Raw genomic sequence first — 18,228 nt, forward strand, 5'->3', positions numbered from 1 at the left:
GTTGTCAAAAATTGACAGCTAATTCTCGATACTTCTCATATCTTTCATATTTTTCATTATGACATTTTGAGTCATAAATTAAATATAAAATCAAATTATTTTGTTTCCTCTAGTCTCAAAATGTCTACGCAGACTTATTTTCACTAAAAAATAGTTTTTATTTTGTTTTTTCTCTTTCCGAAATTTCGTTAATGAGGGCTGATAAATTGGGATGACCACCAACACGTGTTACTGATCAGAATGACGAAGGAATAAGGAAGAAAAATTTGTGGGAAAACGGGTAAATATACAAAACAGTGAATCAGAGGAAGACTAGACAAGAAGGTGGGACCATTGGGAATTGTAGGCATGTTTTTGAATGACAATGGACAAGGATTATTACAGAAAATACGATGAGAAGAATTCCTTGCCCACAGATTTTAAGTTCGAAAGCCATTTGGATTGTTCTTTTGGGGAGTGAGTCGATCATTACCATTCAGATGTTATCCGGAAAGACCCGCCACATAGGGGATCTCAAGAAAAAAAGAATACACTGATAATCAGAAGAATCTGGAAGAAGTAAACTCCTGAAACCCTGACACAATTTGATCAATCTCATTGAAAACCTTAGATTAGGCTGATCCGTGGTTTTCAATTAATTGAGCCCAATGCTCTGAATTATTAAAGTTCAAAATAACAAGAGAAGATCTGAAGCGGTCATTGTTGACGACCGGTATAATGAGTTGGATCCAATGACCACATTTTGTAAAAAAGGAAGTAATTCATTGTTTCATTGAAAAAATAAGTATAGAGTATCTTCAAAACGCATTCAAAAGATCACTGGTGTTGTGAACTCGCTTTATACGGTACACTAAAAATTATAAATATCAATAGTTATCCAAGGATTACAAATAAAAAAAAACAAATAAATAAATACACTTTTAACCAACCATTTTCAATTTAATTGAAACATCAAATGTGATACCTCCGTAATCCTCAGTAAAATAGTTAGTCCTACGGCTCCATAAAACATTAAGCTTTCTCCAGTATTGCGGTACAACTGACATGAATAAGTAGTCGCCCATCCAATAACATTAACAATTCATTTACCTTCCACGTGTTCACTATTCTCCCTCTATTTCACTTCAAGTTCCCCCCCCCCCCCCCCCCCCCTATTGACCTTGCCACGTACTCTCACGTACGTATCATTCTTATATATAAAAGACAATTGGGCGTTGTCTGAGGCGCTGTCCGCAACGGTTTTGGAAAGAGAAGAGAAATGAGCCAGCGGGCAAAACCGAACTGGCGTGCTTTGGACAACGACCGCCGCTTTAGACCACTCAACCATGCGAGCACATTCGAAAGTCAATGACCACGCGAATGAAGAGAGACCAGCCGGCTCAACCGCCGAAGGCGGGGGAGACAGGCTGGTTTTAAATAAATAAATAAATAAAATACCTGAACTTTCGTTAAATGTTCAATCTTCCTTGAATAAGACCGTAAATTTACATTCTATATATTTCTATTCTCAGATTCAACTTTTTCAGTTCGATTCAGCTGTTCAACTTCCAGTTACTCACTCAAAACTCTAGTCAGTTTTTGTTTATATTCTGCAAACATGTATTTTTGTGTCTACTTTCACCTGCATTATACCAGATAATTCCGAAAACTGAATCTGAAAAAAAAAGTATAAAAACCACAGAATGCTACAAAGTTTGATTCATTTTATTCCTGGTTTCTCTGTAGAATGTGCTCAATTTCCTTAGAAATAGATGAGAGACATTACTACATTGTGGAAAACTTTGAACCAAAAACTCAAATAACTGTTATGCTATTTGTCAATTTCATATCAATATCTGTAAATGTGGTCATGTTTTATGTGACAATTTTGAATTCAAAAAATGAATCAATGATGTATAGAACAGTGTCGTTTATTCACAACGTAAGTTCGCTTAGTTGTAGATATTGTCGATAATGTCATGAGAAATATCAAGATTCAACGTTTCCAGTTTTCACTATTCTTGGCTCAGTTTTATTGGGGTTCAATTCTCAATCCGATCCCATTACTCCCTCTTCCCGGAGTTCAAAGCATCGGTGTTCTTCGTGGAATTGTGAGCACTTTTATGCTTTTAGTCTTCTGGATATTCTTATTTGCTGTATCTATTTTCATGATGTACATGATTCTGTTGATTCGGTTGAGAGTTTTAGCTAGACGTGGAAATATGTTTCATGTGAGTTTTCTGAGTGCTATGAAAAGAAAAACCATATCCTCCAGCATCGCGTATCTGTAAACAGGTCAATTTTTGAAAAAACCAGTATTACGTCTCGGCAGGTGATTCCTGTTGCTTTCTTGTGAATCATGTATTCAGATACACCCACGAAAAGATTCAGTCGTTGAGGAATGTAGTCTACAGATAGGTTTCACCTGCTTGGAATTATAATATAAGAGTTCTAAAATTAGAGCACAGATTAACCGGACTATGAAAACCTTATTCAAATATGTAGTTACTCACAAAACGTAAAAACCCTTCAATTTCCACGATGAGAATCTAGACGAGATAACTTTTTTCAGCTCCGTGACTCTACATACATCATCATCTTCCTTGTGATTTTCATATTTGTATTCTTTCCAATTTTATCAAGAGTCATTCCGTTCCATGTATCAGAAGAATCAATGAAAAATCATCTGATAAACTACTATCCAAACTGTTTGAATCTGTCCAAGTATCCTGGATTCTTTGTTTTTGTAAACACTTGTCAATCGAAGAAAGGAGTTTACGTTGTTTTAGTATCTCTGTTTGGAGGAGCAACATTATATTTGATAGTCTGTGCGATTTTAATTTATGAGATCAAAATGCAAAGTTATGCGTGGAATGTGAATAAAACTAAGAACCATATCAAGGTTTTGAAACAGACAGTTGTTCAGGTAAAGTCACAACAGGGTAGGACAGTTTGAGAAATAATGGTTTTTTTCAGAACATTTTTCGTTTTCTATTCTTGGCGATCGCTCCAGCCATTGTACTACGAAATACGTTCCTACCACCGGAATCAGATACAATAAGTTAGTTTTCACAACGAAACGCTGAGTTTTAATATTTCAGATGAGTGTTTCATGAATATCATTCCCCTCTGTTACAGAGATCACCCTCTTCGCCAACGCAATGTTCACAGCTGCCCCAATTCCCTGTGCAATCGTTATATTGATTCAAAACACTACTTATCGCAACTTCTTGATTTCGAAAATATATTGTTGCGATAGAAAAACTCCTGCGGACAATAATGCATCAATTAGCAGTAAAAGTTTAGCGCCGAGTACGGTATTACAAAAAACCACGACTATTTTATGATGAATTTGATTGAAAATGCATATTTATCAATTATTGTGTCTATTAAATCGTTTTATCCAAGTTGTTTTTGAAGAGTAATCATCAGAAAGTTTCCACTCCATAGTCAAGTGAACTCTGAACTTTCATTTCTTTCAAAAATTGATAAACATTTGTATTTACTGTGATCAAAAATCTGGTTCTGCAACTCAAACAGAGACAGCCAACTCCGAATTCGATTAATTCAAAAGTCAAGAAGTTCTGAGAAACCACTTTTTGAATAAAAATCAAAAACCTTGTCTCTCTTTTCACCTTCATTGCACCTGTTCTTTACAAAACTTTCAACTTTTTTTTCAATCATGAAAGATGTGTTGTGGACGTTTTAGTGACTTTTCTCTCTATTAGTCTGCTTAATGGAAGTTGATCCACGTATTTATTATTCGGTGGAGAATCCGGACAGAACATTGCAAATATACTTAATGCCAGTTGTCAGTTCAATCAGTACTCTTGTCAACTTTTTGTTGTTCTATTTGATTTTTACCCATTCAGAGAAAGAGAGCGTTACCTATAGAAGTGTTCTCTTTTTCCATAATGTGAGTAAGTGAAGTGAATGATAACATCTACAGTGACCCTCGTTACAGTTATCTCTTTATCTTGCTCAATTATTCTGGGGTTCTGTCATCAATATGGTCTTTCTCCTCCCCTTTCCAGCTGTTTATAGTATTGGACCTCTTAAAGAATATTTCAATTGCTTCTATCTAACTGGTCTGTGGTTTGCTCTGTTCGGCTGGTCAGCTCTAATGATGTTTTGGGTTTTACTTGTCAGGCTGAGGGCGTTGGCAAGGCAGGATAGCTTTTTCAGTGTGAGTCTAACCAATTTTCTACTTCCCATTCCCCTGTATATTTTCCTTGTACATATTATATTTCAGTTCACTCAAAAAACCTATTGCACTGTAATAATTATACTCACATTTTATGTCTTTGTACCTATTTTCTGTGCTTGGATTCCTGGATATTCATCTGAAGAAAAAACAAGAGAATATGTTATGAAATGGTATCCAAATTGCTTGAAAGCTCTGCAACTAACTGGAATTTTCGTGAATACCAGTCCAGCAGCTATAATTGCAGTAACGATAGTCTCCTTTGGTTTGCTAGGGAGTGGAGCAATTGTGAGTTTGCTTTTAAGAAAGGATCTTTATTCAATTCATTTCAGATTTACATCCTTCTCTGCGTCATTATAGTTCACGAAATACAGAAACAAAGTTCCACTTGGAGCAACAAAAAACGTAACTATCATGTGAAAGTTCTCCAAGATACAGTAATCCAAAACCTGATGAAATGTGTATTTCTGGCAGTTGCACCGGCAGCAGAATTGTGGAATATCTTCTTGGATCCTTCTAGAAATACAATTAGTGAGTATCTTGTTCCAAGATTTGTATCTTCATTTATTCTCTCATACAGTGATAACTATGGTAGCCAATGTCATATTCGTCGCCGCTCCTATCCCGTGCACTTTGCTGATGTTTGTCCAAAATCGAACTTATCGGAAATTTTTCATGAGAAAGTGTCCTTGTTTATATTTTTTTGAAAACGCCCCACCAGTTTCCAATATTTCAAGAAAAAGTGGCGCACTTGTATTCACGATCCAACAAAAAACAAGAGTAACGAACTAATAAAGATTCTGATATTCGAAATTAAACAGTGCTACAACTTTTCATTTCACATTAAACTGTCTTGAAATTATGACAGATAAAGTTGGAATTTCAGAAATATATCTAAAGAAAGAGTGAAAAAATTACGACTGTTAAAGATCGAAGAGCCTTCCGATTTTTTTGTCAAATTTTCATAAATTACAAATAATCAAACAAATTGTGAAATTACAGAACGACTTCATTTAATTCCCAGAATTCGACGTTCTCGGACTATTTTTAATGTTGACGATCGAAACCTGGATAGTTGCTCCTATTCTTGGTGTTTTTTGTTTGTTTCGAAAACGGAACATTGAGACAATAAATCGACGATATGCTGTGTTTTGGTAGAGGATTGTCATGGCATATGGAATGGGAGAAGAGACAAAAATAGCATTGGAAATGATTGTGAGGGCTGAAATAAGCACTTCTAGCTAAGAAATATAATTCCTCAACTCGAAGAGGACACTATTGAAACGATTTTGTTGGACGATTTCAAACTATGAACACGTTTAGTCAAACTACAAATGAAAATGACAACTTATCACAAAATGGTTTGACGTTGATAGAAGCGAAATTACAGGGGTTTTCCTCTTTATAAATTGCTCTTTGAAATAAAAAACTCACTGATTGTATCAGTTTCCGGGTCCCGAAACGCGTTCAGAATATGAAAAACTGGTGCTGCTGCGATAAAAACAGTCAGGATTATTGTCTGAAATTATATATTCTCATAATATGCAAACTATCTGGCATATAGCTTATCACACACACACAAACCTGAATCACCGTGTCCTTCAACGCTTTCCTGTGATATTTCAATACTTTTTCACTCCAAATCTTGCATTGTTGATGAATTTCATGAAGAATAACTTGGCAAAGTATCAGATATAACTGAATTATTGAAACTCTTTTGACTCATTTTCAAGTGAAATTTCAACTTACGCAACCACCGGTTGCCATCAAGACAGTTGTTACTATCAATATTCTTCGGAATTTCCATGAATCTGTATAAATAAAAACTCCGGGGATATCCAATACCTTCATTGCATTCGGATAATTATTCTTCACAAATGTTTGCGTTTCCAACACTGAAGAACCTGATGAAATCCAGCAAAATGGCATTGGAACAAGAATGTAAAATGAGAGAAGAGCAGTGAAAATGCAATAAGTGGCAGTGGAGAACTGAAATAAATAGAAGACTTTGAGATGATATTTGTGAATTGAGACCTACTCGAAAATAACTTTCTTGCCTGGCTACACCACGGAGTCTAACAATTAGAATAAGGAATTTAGTCAGGACAGTAATTGCAAACAATGAGAGCCAGATTATCTGAAATTCGAGTGATCAGGTGTTTGAATGAGCTTTTGTCTTAAATTGGAACAAAAGAGCTCATAAGGAAACTAACCACAAGTACATAAGAACTCAAATAAGGTGTCAAATATCCGATACCATACAATCCAGGAAATGGAAAAAGGAATACTAAACCATGAAAAGATCCCCAATGCAACTGAGATAACCACAAGGAAAAAGTCTGAATCAAGAGAATACTTCGATATAATTTTGACTCTCTCCTTCTCCCATCAGAAATAATCAAATAGAATAAAATGAAATTGACACTGACTGAAAATATATTGATACAATCCATAAGTGGCTGCTGGAGAGATCTATTTGAGTTCTCGATAGACGTGAATTTTCGAAAGTTCTGTGAGTTCGAGGTGTCGTTTTCCATTTATCTGATGAAAGAACTTGAGAGAAAAATGTTATGACCGACAGGCAGCTGAAATTTGTGAGTGAAAAAATTTCAAAGGAAAACAGACGTAAATTGAGAGGTTGTTTGATCTTTTCTAAAGAGAAAGAACATACTAAATAGATGATTATAACTTCTTGTGTATACTTATATTCGTCATCCAAAAAGTTCAATTCTATCGGAATTGAAACTGTGTAATGAAACAGAGATCCGAAATCTCATATTCGATTCCATCTGCTCGGTAAATATTTATGTGGCCACCCCTTCTGTCTCCAGAAGGCCGCCGGTAATGTGCCGAGTAGGGTGGGAACATGAGCCCAATTTATACTTCCAATAAGGTGGTTCAGTGGTTTTAAGGAAGCGCCCGATGTGCTGACAACTCAAGTATTTACAAGAACCATTTATTATAGGGAAAAAGCATGTCCCGCGAGGAACTGCATTAAAAACCTATTCGGTTCTGCCTTTTACAAAACAATAGAATTTAAAGGGAAAAGGGTTATCGAGGGAATATAGTAGCTGCTCTGCAAGCGACCGATACACGTATCGGGGGCTCTCGAGGGGCTACAAGACGCTCTCTAACAACTTCTCTTACAAAACACAATAATAACTCTCTTAGAGAGAGAACAAAAAGAACACTCTAAAAAGGAACACTGAATTATAAATGGCTTTAGGCCAAGCGAGGGGAGTCGGTCGAGTACGGTCACAGTCGTTTAGCAGGTGTGCGCGTGGCGAGACCAGCGGACGTCGGAAACAGCGTGCGCCTTTGACTGGAGAGACGCAGACACGACTAAATGGCGACAACTTGAATTGTGGAATATTACTTCCGCCTGAAATGGGGTTAAAGGGACAGGGAAGAAGGGAGTTAATTAACAGAAAGTAAAATACGTAATAAGTATAAACTAAATTAGAATAATTTAGTAATACAAATTACATTTTAGTTTGGAGTGGGACAGGAACCTGATTCGGGGACCAGGAGACTGTCAACACTCCGGGGGGTCTGAGGCCCGGCTGCTTGAGTTATGTGAACATAACGTGCAAGCTTAGCTTTCGCTTTGCGAGGTTGGTATGGTCGGACACGGTGGATTGGTAAGCGAGTTTTCGCATGATCAACGCTGTCAGGGCGAGAAGACATCATTGGATAACTGACCCCTGGACTGTGGTTAGCAGTGTCTTGGGGTACCATATCACCATGAGAGATCGCGGAACCTGATGGCTTCGTCAAGTCATCCCTTATCTCGGTATTACGCTGTCGAGGGGCATTAGAATCAGAATCCAACTTTGCAGAATCGTTAACAGATGCGTGGCGATTAGCATCCAAGTTAGGGACTACCCGCATGAATCCATTTCCAGATGCGCCTGAACGACTAGCATCTGAATCCGGAGTACGAGGAGATTTCCCAGCTTTGGATGCGCCTGAACGACCAGCTTCCAAATTCGGGACTTTCCGTTGAGCGCCATCTCCAGATGTGCCTGAACGACAAACATCTGAATCCGGGGCGGACGGTAGTATCCTTCTAATGGATGTGCCAGATCGACCAACATCCATGATTGATCCTGAGTCCGGAGACTGCAGTCTTCTCCTTTTTCTGGGTGCGCCTGAGCGACAAGCAACCAAGTCGGTGGCTGGCCGAGGGGTATCCGGTCGAGGTGTACCATCGAAGGCTAAAGAATTAGCTGTTCGAGGGGAACCCCTAACGAATATTTTCCCGGGACCAGATGACTTTAGTCCATTCCTTGTATTGGATGCGCCTGATCGACTAGCTTCCAAATTCGGGACTTCCCGCTTAGCTCCATCTCCAGATGCGTCTGAACGACAAGCATCTGAATCCGGGGCGAACGGAATCTTCATCCCTCCGATGGATGTGCTAGAACGACCAACATCTAAGTCCGTGGCTGGTTCTACTGGCCGAGGGGTATCCGGTCGAGGTGTATCATCGAAAGCTAAAGAATTAGCTGTTCGAGGGGAATCACTATCGAATATTTTCCCGGGACCAGATGACTTCAGTCCATTCCTTGTGTTGGATGCGCCTGATCGACTAGCTTCCAAATTCGGGACTTCCCGTTTAGCGCCATCTCCAGATGTGCCTGAACGACAAGCATCTGAATCCGGGGCGAACGGAATCTTCATCCCTCCGATGGATGTGCTAGAACGACCAACATCTAAGTCCGTGGCTGGTTCTACTGGCCGAGGGGTATCCGGTCGAGGTGTATCATCGAAGGCTAAAGAATTAGCTGTTCGAGGGGAATCACTATCGAATATTTTCCCGGGACCAGATGACTTCAGTCCATTCCTTGTGTTGGATGCGCCTGATCGACTAGCTTCCAAATTCGGGACTTCCCGTTTAGCGCCATCTCCAGATGTGCCTGAACGACAAGCATCTGAATCCGGGGCGAACGGAATCTTCATCCCTCCGATGGATGTGCCAGAACGACCAACATCCAAGTCCGGAACTTTCGAATCTGTTCTAACCAAACTTTCGCTGAAGCTTTGTACTTTGACTTTCGCTAATCTCTTTCCTTCAACGCTGGTCTTCAACGTATTAGGTTTTGTCGATATCTCGACAGTGTCTACCGATTTCGCAGTAGACACGACTGATTTCTCAGCAGGGTTTCTGTGATCTACAGAATTCCAGTGATACCCGAGTAAATTGACCGTCGTATCAGCTGTGATCTCCTCCCGAGGGAATTTTGACATCTCTTCCGCACAGTTTGTGATATATTCTCGAGGACGCATATTCAACGAGGTGAACGCGTTTCTCGAGTCAATCCGAATATTCTGTATTTGAGCCCTATCATTTGAGGTAATCATTACATTGTCGACGTAGATGTTTTTCCGGATTCGCTCGGCGATCGGATCGGTCATCCCATTTGGGAAATGATCAATCGTGGCGGCGAGTAGGAACGGAGAACAGGTCATTCCGAAAGGAATCCGAGTAAATCGGTACTCAATAAGATTATCTCGAACTGGGGGCTTCGCGTTATCTTTCAAGATAACACGAGTACAATTACGATTTTCGGTGTCCAGACGTACCTGGTGGAAGGCTTTTTGTATGTCAGCCTCCACCAGGAAATCAGGTAGCCGAGAGCGAATGAGTATGTCATAAAGATCAACCAGCATCGAGGGTCCAGGATCGAGGCAGTCATTAAGACTGAGCTCTCTCCCTTTTTTACTACTAGCATCGAACACGATCCGCAACTTTGTCATGAGCGAAGATTCCTTCACTACGACTCGATGGGGGATGTAATAGACCGGATCTGTAGTATTGTCCATCTCCGGGGTTACCATCTCAATAATACCGCTAACTAGCTTCACAAATATTTCATAAGGAAGCAACAGTCTCCGGGACGTTCCTAATAATCGAGGCAACAAATCGATGCCCAAGAGCATACCGATGACTTGTCCGTTGAACGAACTATCCGTCAGTAATCTTCGAGGGGCAATTTGATTGTCACGAGAATAGCAAATATCTGCAGCGCTCAAACGAGGGCATACAAACTTCGTTTTCGGAAGTCGAGGGGAACTCGCGAATGTCATTGAGAATGGCGTACCATCCGTATGAAAAGACAATTGATAAAGAACTGGGAACGTAGCGATGCGAGGGGGATCCGGAGGGTCTTGAGAATCATGACTACCCTGAACCGGCTCAAGGGCGGGGTCGTCATCCGAGGATGACAATTCGAGGGGGGTCAGTCGATTCTCCGGGCTCTCATGGATCTTGCCCGTGCATCTAACAGTGGCTGAGCGGATTTCTCCGGTGCTACTACGTTTAACCGTCCCAATTACTACTAGAGGCGCTGTTGCTGGCGAGGCAACAGTCGGTACGCTAACCGAGGAAGGCCCAAGGTCTATCCCTGGAAATTTACTGCGAGCCCCCGAGGGGGCCACGAAAAAATTCAGACAGGATTGGAGCCGGAGCGTCGGATGGATAGTTTCGAGGGTCGCGGTAGTACTCTTTCAAAGTGCAAGCTCCCGAGTTGTGCTTGCCTTGACAGTAAGCGCAGGTACTGAAGCTCTTGCATTCTTCGGTGGGGTGGGTTCTCTGGGCACAGTTGTGACAGGACCCACTGGAACGGAAGAATTGCCGAACTTCGTACGATGGGAGGGCACACTGTAAAATGGAGTGTCCGGGACCACAGATGAAACAGCATTTCGAGGCAACTTCGGAGTCTCGAGGGAAAGTATGAGCGATAAATCTCTCATCATACCCTCTACCGTACTTATAGCATGGTTCGAGTTTTTCTCCGGGTTGCCCTTTCATGCCAGGAATCCGAGGCTTGAGGGTTCCTGAGTTTGGGTTAGACGTGGGGCCTCCTCCTTGGCGATTTCCGGGTGACCCGATTCCTTGCGGATTCGGAAACGAGGATCTACCAAATGGTGCGGAACCTTGGCTCAGAGGAGCCTGATTTCCCTGGTGTTGGGCGGTTGCTTGGGAACCGAAGTACCCGAGGCCGGCCTGACCAGAAGAGCCTTGATTGCCGAATTTATTCGGCTGGTTCGAATTCTTCGAGGGGTTCTGTCCTTTGCCGCCTTTGCCCGAAGTAGGAGACGCGTTATTGCTAACGTTCGCCGGTTTCGGGGAGGGAGCGAATTTGGGGGCGGTACGAGTACTGCCGCCAGGAGTAGAGTTACCTCGAGGATTCTTAGATGTACTCGAGATCGCGTTTGTAGCCATTACTGACTCGCCCGGGATCTCTTTCAATCTCTCAGAGACTTTGGCAGTTCGAAAGCGATCGACGAAGGCACGGTCGTTAAGATAACTTGCGTACCGATTGAAGATCTGATTTGTCGAGGGCTGCCCGCCATTGTCGAACAACGGCTTGATGACACGGATCATCTTTTCCGGCAACTTTTCCATAAGATTGCGAACAAACGCGGGGGAGTCAACATCTTCCCCTAGATCTCTGAGTCGTAGGACGAGAGTTTTCGCGTCCTGTAATTGGCGGGAGGAGCGTTTGAGGTCGGTCTCGTGGAATGTCAGCTCCCGGAAACGCGTTAGGGCTTCCGTGACGCCAGAAGTATCGCCCTCGAAGGTGCTTCGAAGACCTTCCAAGGAAGCTTCGATGGCCTTGCGAGGATCACCTAAGTCGACATAAAAGCGCTTTGCGTCTCCGACCAGCTTCTTTTCCAGGATAGCGAGCCGCATTTCATCGGAAAGTCGCGGATTTTGCATTCCAAGTTTTTCGAACATCGAAATGAACTTTTTGTATCGGAGGGCATCACCAGAAAATTTCGGAAGAATAGACTCGAGGTCGTAATAAGACAACCCTTTGTTACTCGACTTCATTTTTCTGCCTCTCTGAGCCTCACGGCATTCGTCGTCAGCTTCCTCATCTGAGGAGACTTCGGTTCGAATTTGAGGGGCGGGCGAGCGAGCCGAGACATCTTGTTCTTTCCCTTCGCTGTCAGACAGAGTTGGGAAATTCGATTGAACCTGACGAGGAGTAGATGCTACTATCGGGGTAGCCGAGGTCACAAAACGTCCACCGCTTTCTGGCCGCATTGCGCTAGCGAAAATTGGTGATGACCGGGGTTCCCGTAATGGACACTGGTGTGTCTTATGTCTCGACGACGTGCAGAGAACGCATAAATCGTTCTTAGCGCAAAAGACCGGTAGCTTCGGACTAGTGCAGTCGAGAAGATCATGACTACCTCTACAGAGCGGACAGGCCGATCTTTGAGGAGCCAAACAAGAGGCTTTGTGGGTTTCGGTATTTGAACGAATATCCGAAGTGACCACTGGAGGAACTTCCGTTCCACCGGAGCTGATGATGTCAGCGTACGAGGTGTGTTGAATACGATTGAGGTCCTCGTTGTTGACACCTGGAGGATCGATGTCTTCTTGAGTAGTATCCAATAACGAGGGAGCATTCAAATCGTCCTCGTCGGATACAATCTCATCCTCCTGGGGTGAAGTTTCCACTAACTCCGAGATATCCGCGGCTTCCGTGGAGGATACCTCTTCGTCATAGCGGTACTTCTGCCTTTCGAGCGCTTCTTGCAATGCCAATATGGTCGTCCTGAGAACCGGCAAGGTGTTGGTCCGAGGCTTCAGATTGAGATGAGCCTTTGCCGCTTCGCGTAGACGGTGACGTTCCTTGTTGGACAGGACTTCCTGGACTTTGGAGACGAAATCGTGGAAGTGATTATCAGTCTCGATCATTGCTTTGATGACGATCAACTTCTTTCGTAAGTCGTTGATAGTTTTGAGCTCGATAGCGTCATAGACAACCGAGGGGTCGTCGATGAAAGGTTGTGCTTCTGCCACGGCTTTGACGCCGGCAGAACTTGCACGAGTGATCGCGGTCTTGACTTTCTTCTGAGCCTTCTTGAAGTTCTCCGAGGGTTGACGTTGAATCACGTTGTTGTTTGCGGCGGTTCCTCCGGATGTTGACGAGGGGTCGATCCGCGAGTGTTGTTGTCCGGTACCAGACATGGTTGATTGTTCACACGAGGTGTTGAAAGATGAGAAACTGAAAATAAATTATTCTTTAAGAGAATTGAGACCGGACAGCGGGACTATAAAAAGATTAAAACAGAGAAACAAAACGCTATGAAGTCCGCTCCTGTTCGGGCGAGTCCTGACGTCCATCCACGAACTGATCACATTCGAAGCTGAAAACCAGGCTACACAACAAAACTAAAATTGTAGCGTCAGCTGTGTTCAGTAGGAGGACGAGTCAGGTGAGCTCCGAGACGTTGCCTTGGTAGGACGAGTACCAAGTTATAATTACGTCTAACTCTAACTTAGTTCATCCTAAATGGATGTTATACAACGTATATCTCATCACAGCTCATCGACTCATCGACCATCACTCCGGAATTTGAAAAACCTTCGCCTTCCGAAGAGTCGACACAGACTGAATACTAGAATTTGAGAAATGAAGTGGCTGGGGTGTGTTTCGCTGTACCGTCAGCTAGACACGTTCAGAGCCTCGCAACTCTGAGATACGAGAGGGGACCTTTTCAGATGAGAGTTCTGAATTGGCTCTGGGATATCGTTCACCAAACGAGTACCCGTTCAAATCATGATAGACTACTGTCGACTATGTGCAACACAGAGGTGGACGAGGGCCCGCGTTGGCTCCGGCACTTGTGGATTACATGACTACAGAGTTCTCAGCAGTATCGCACTTACTGTATCACGAGGGGCGTGTTCTCCAGTGTCTGGTGGCTTCTCACCACAACACGGAGGTCTTCAAACATAACACTACGAATTTACCTGAAGTAGTCCGTCAGATGAAACTGGATCTGCTAATAGGAACTTCGGAACCCTTCGGTAGGGCACTACTACTCGGTGGGGAAAGTCGGGTATCTCTCAATTATTCCAACTCCCGATCAAGGTCATAGTAGATTCTAGACAGGGAAACTAGGCTTGTCCGAGGCTTATCGGTTTATACAAAACCCTCTCTAGCGGTAACACGATTATCGGCTCATTCAATCACTGCTGTATCATAGACACGCGGGAGACAGGATTTATGGCTGGGATAATGTGTATCGATCCCTAGAGAAGTCGAGAATATGTCCTCCTTGACCAGACGACCGAAGTCGCCCTTTTAAACAATCTTTCGAGGTTACACGGTATCACCACGAAGATTGTACTAGAGACATGAGATGAAATTGTACGTGTTTCTAATACTTGTACCATAGTAAAGACTCGGATATGTGAAACGATGGAGGGACTCGACCCACTCATCAACTGGCGGAAAGCATCGCGAAAATTGAATCCGATGTGGACTTTTTAAAACATATGGAGCTCTCCATCTGGCTAAGATGCCGCTTTCTTCCATAAGCTCCCACTTTTCCCAGTGAACCGGTTGAATTCTGAAGCATCCGATGCTTAAATTCTCGTATTCTATGCACATGGTGAACATTTTTCCGATTTTAACACGCTAAGAAGTAGTACGATCTCGCCCCAGACGGCTCGAACGATCGTATCGAGTCTACTTCTTACTCATCGCATAGAGTTGATTTCATCACATTTTACCCCGTTCATGAATCTCGAGTTCAAGAAGGGCTTTTTCTCAATACGTGTAGACTTGTAATAGACGAGGTAACTGTTTTAATCGGACTGTCTCGGTTTCGATACAGCTGCTTATCTGTACTTAGTACATCTGCACCAAATATCGCCGGTTGGCGAGGAATTCGATGGAAATCAAGAGTACCGAATGATGCTCAAGGTAAATATATCCGAGGACATATTAGAAATTTTATCACTCCTAGATCGTGGTGATGGGATTCCGGAAGACCGTTCAATCTTGCTGGAATTCATGACCGCTTCTAAGGAGTACCCATTAGAGACGGAGAGTTCGACACGGGTAGCTCGAAAGCAATTTGCCTCAAACGATCGGTCTAGAAATGGGTTGCGAGGAGCATGGCTTACAGATACTAGCACCGATAAACAAGTTGTCCAACCAAATTAAGACGGGGGGTTTTTAAAGAGCGAAGGGTAAAGATGTGAAAACACGAACTGAACACTGGGGCTCGAAACCGCCCATCTCATTTTAGCCACGTCGTAACGTGGACAAGTTTATTAGTACACGTAAGAGGTCACGTTCATAATGAACGTGGAATACGAGGGGTACACGCACTAATAATTTACGTATAACCTCGTTGTGTCATATAGGTCTCAAAGTAGGTAGCTTTCTGTGACGTCTCAGTCGGCGAATGCATCTTCGAGGGGATATGACCACGCATGGACGGTAAATTCAGCTGAATTTTCATCGATGCATGAAGTTAAAAAGGAAAGAATCCTTTTAGGTAGAGACGGTTCCTTGCTTCTCGTGATACGCTGCAGCTCGATCAGGCAGCATTAGAAAGAGCTGAGGTTTCATCTGTAGATAACTACGAGATGATGTCACTTATCAAGGAGGTGACGAGCACCTTTGCCATCGTCATGGCTCAAAAACGAGCACCTTGGAACAATCGAGATATTCCGCTGGCGGACATTTTTTAAGTCAATCAGACCGCCGTTCATGAACGATTAACTCCATTGCCCTAACGGGGGGAAGAAAATACATTGATGAACGAAATTGAGATGAAATCTCGGTACAAGAGGCACTTTCAGTTCGGTCGCTTGACGTTCCTGAAGTCGTCAGAGACGTATAGAGATAAACGAGGTGTAGTTGTCGAAGATGCACGTCCCGAGGGCACTGACATCGTCCGACGGTACACTTGTGAACCAGTAAGCTTGCGAGGTGAATGATCCACGTAATGACAGAGCTTCAAATTCCGCTCTTGCGAAACCTGTGCCAATACGCTCCAGTTTTACCAAAGAACTTGATTCAACCGAATTTTTGCGGGCGGCGCTAAATTGAAAATATCGCGAATTTCTGTTGGTATAGTCCCGGAGGATGTTTACCGAGGAAATTCTTAGACCGAGTTGTCGGCTTGATAACAGATCGCCCGGCGCTGAAGACCAAACGACTCTCGAGTCCCGAGGGAACGATTATCGATTGAGCTGAGGCGGTGGGGGGAGTGGAATCGTATCCGAGGAACTCACATGGTCTAGATACTGCAATACGTGCGGCCGGCGTAGGATATTTTCACTCGCAGAACAAACTTAGATCTTAGACAGTCGTGTATAGTAATAGCGTTTCTGACGCACCAAATACGCTAGGCTATACCAAGTCAACATGCACCAGATGCCTTCATATTCAGCTGATATGAATAGAATTCCAATGTATTAGCTTGATTGCTAAATCGCGATTCGAACTATCTGTGAAGATTCTGAACACAAATTATCATCTATATCCTCATTCCTTTTCTAGCTTTCGCATCATAGATCCGGAAATTAAGTATTTATCCCGAGGGATTGGACCGGTTTTTAAGATCCCAGTGATCACCGACCCGGATAACCCTGAATCTAGGCTTAAACGAGGAGCCACCTAGTATCATCGCTTCGATTACAGGTTTAGGGATTTACCAATTGAATTAATTTTCAATCGGAAGGGAAGATTGTACCCGATTATGAGTCAAAACACCGAAGTGCACCAAAAATAGGTACGACATCATATGCCCGAGGGCGCTGGAACTAGTCCAAATCGGAATACGGCGTTAGCTGCCTGCTAATTATCAACCCAAATTGCACTAAATCGGTGTCCAGAAAACCTGGAGCACTAGATTCTGTGACTGACATACGAGGTTTATCATTTTACCCGGACTCGAGGTCATAGGGACGGATGAATCTCCTGTTAGCCTCAGAACGATCAGAAGAGCGTACTGAGTATGAGGTTTTACTTCTATTCATAACTATAGAAGGAGGGGGGTCCCGCGAATTGGCTGGCACCTCCCAGATACGTGGCATTCAGTTCGTGTTTGGACATCAGGAAACGAGGAAAAAGAGCGCTGAAACAGAAATAATAATGAGTTCGAACTCATATCAAAACCGAGAATGAAATCGCCGAGATCAACAACAACTGGGATTTATTAGAAAACCCGTAACAAAAAATTGAAAGGAAACAACGACATTGTTTAACAGTTATATAAATCTCGAGGGACAATTCATTATTCGGCAGCTTCTGGCTCCTTTTTTATCGAGGTTTCCGACTTTGCCACTGGGGCAAGTCTCGGTCTCTTCGCATCCTCGCGCTTTCCACTGCTTCTGTGCTTGGCGCCACGACGCTGCCACTTGGATCCACCAAATTTCTTCGAGGGTTCGCCACCGGATCTCTTACTAGACGAGGGGGCTAGTGCTCGTTGACTTGACGAGGGCTTTTTCTCTTCATCGGAGCCGGAGTCCGAGAAGAAACCATTCTCCTTAAAGTCGACGTACTTTCTCTGCACGTGATATCGACCTTCTTGGCGAGGCCGAGAAGGGTCGAGGTATTTGTCCATGTTGGCGCCGAAGTACGAGGAATCTTCTTTTGGATCAGATTCCGAGCGATTTCCCACTTTCGAGGTTTCTCCGGCCGAGGAAGACGGATGCTTCTGGTGGCGGGAAGGGCACAAAAGAGGATGATGCTCGCGTTCTTTGGAGGGCATGGACGGATCACATCTAAGGCAGAGACGGTGTTTCGCTTTGCAGAGTTCTGGCGAGCCATCGCAGTCGTTCTTTCCGCAGATGATACATCTTTGCTGAGTAATCAGCGCCAGACGTTTCGAATGCAGATCGAGGTGCACGTCACAATAGGCTGCGTCGTGTGTTCCGGTGCAGTAAAAGCATTTCGTGGAACTCTGAACATTACTGAATTAAGAAATGATCTAAGAAAATCACACTACGTACGGTCTTTCGGGCCTCATGAAGCTTTCGCTCCTCAATTTCAGCAACCTTTCGATTGTGAGCACGGTCCGAGGAATTACCGATCGCTTCGATCTCATCGAGGGCTATCAGGACTGAATCATCGTGGTCTGCGCCTGGTTCGAGGATTTGCTTGAAGCTATCCTGATCCTTCTTGATTCCAGCCATCTGGATTTTCAGATCTCTAACCTCCGTGGCCGTTTCCATCGATGACACTTTCCGTGCAATATAGCTTCTCAACGAGTCGTAGACT

The 18,228-nt window shown here is 43.2% G+C and overlaps 2 protein-coding genes across 2 annotated transcripts; one reads left to right on the forward strand and one right to left on the reverse strand.

Moving 5' to 3' along the window:
• Positions 1-5,196: 5,196 nt before the first annotated feature.
• GCK72_019183 (uncharacterized protein) lies at positions 5,197-6,720 on the reverse strand (the record flags this gene model as incomplete). The annotated part of the gene is made up of 6 exons (XM_053732910.1): positions 5,197-5,405; positions 5,618-5,702; positions 5,768-5,881; positions 5,933-6,172; positions 6,222-6,320; positions 6,613-6,720. The coding sequence occupies 6 exons, from the start codon at positions 6,718-6,720 to the stop codon at positions 5,197-5,199; spliced, it is 855 nt and encodes a 284-aa protein (XP_053581823.1).
• Positions 6,721-8,255: 1,535 nt separating this feature from the next.
• GCK72_019184 (uncharacterized protein) lies at positions 8,256-9,356 on the forward strand (the record flags this gene model as incomplete). Its single annotated transcript, XM_053732911.1, has 1 exon — positions 8,256-9,356. One exon carries the CDS (start codon positions 8,256-8,258, stop codon positions 9,354-9,356), a length of 1,101 nt encoding a protein of 366 aa, XP_053581824.1.
• Between the last annotated feature and the right edge of the window lie 8,872 nt (positions 9,357-18,228).

The sequence above is a fragment of the Caenorhabditis remanei genome, chromosome V, assembly GCF_010183535.1.
Source record: "Caenorhabditis remanei strain PX506 chromosome V, whole genome shotgun sequence".
Lineage (NCBI taxonomy): Eukaryota > Metazoa > Nematoda > Chromadorea > Rhabditida > Rhabditidae > Caenorhabditis > Caenorhabditis remanei.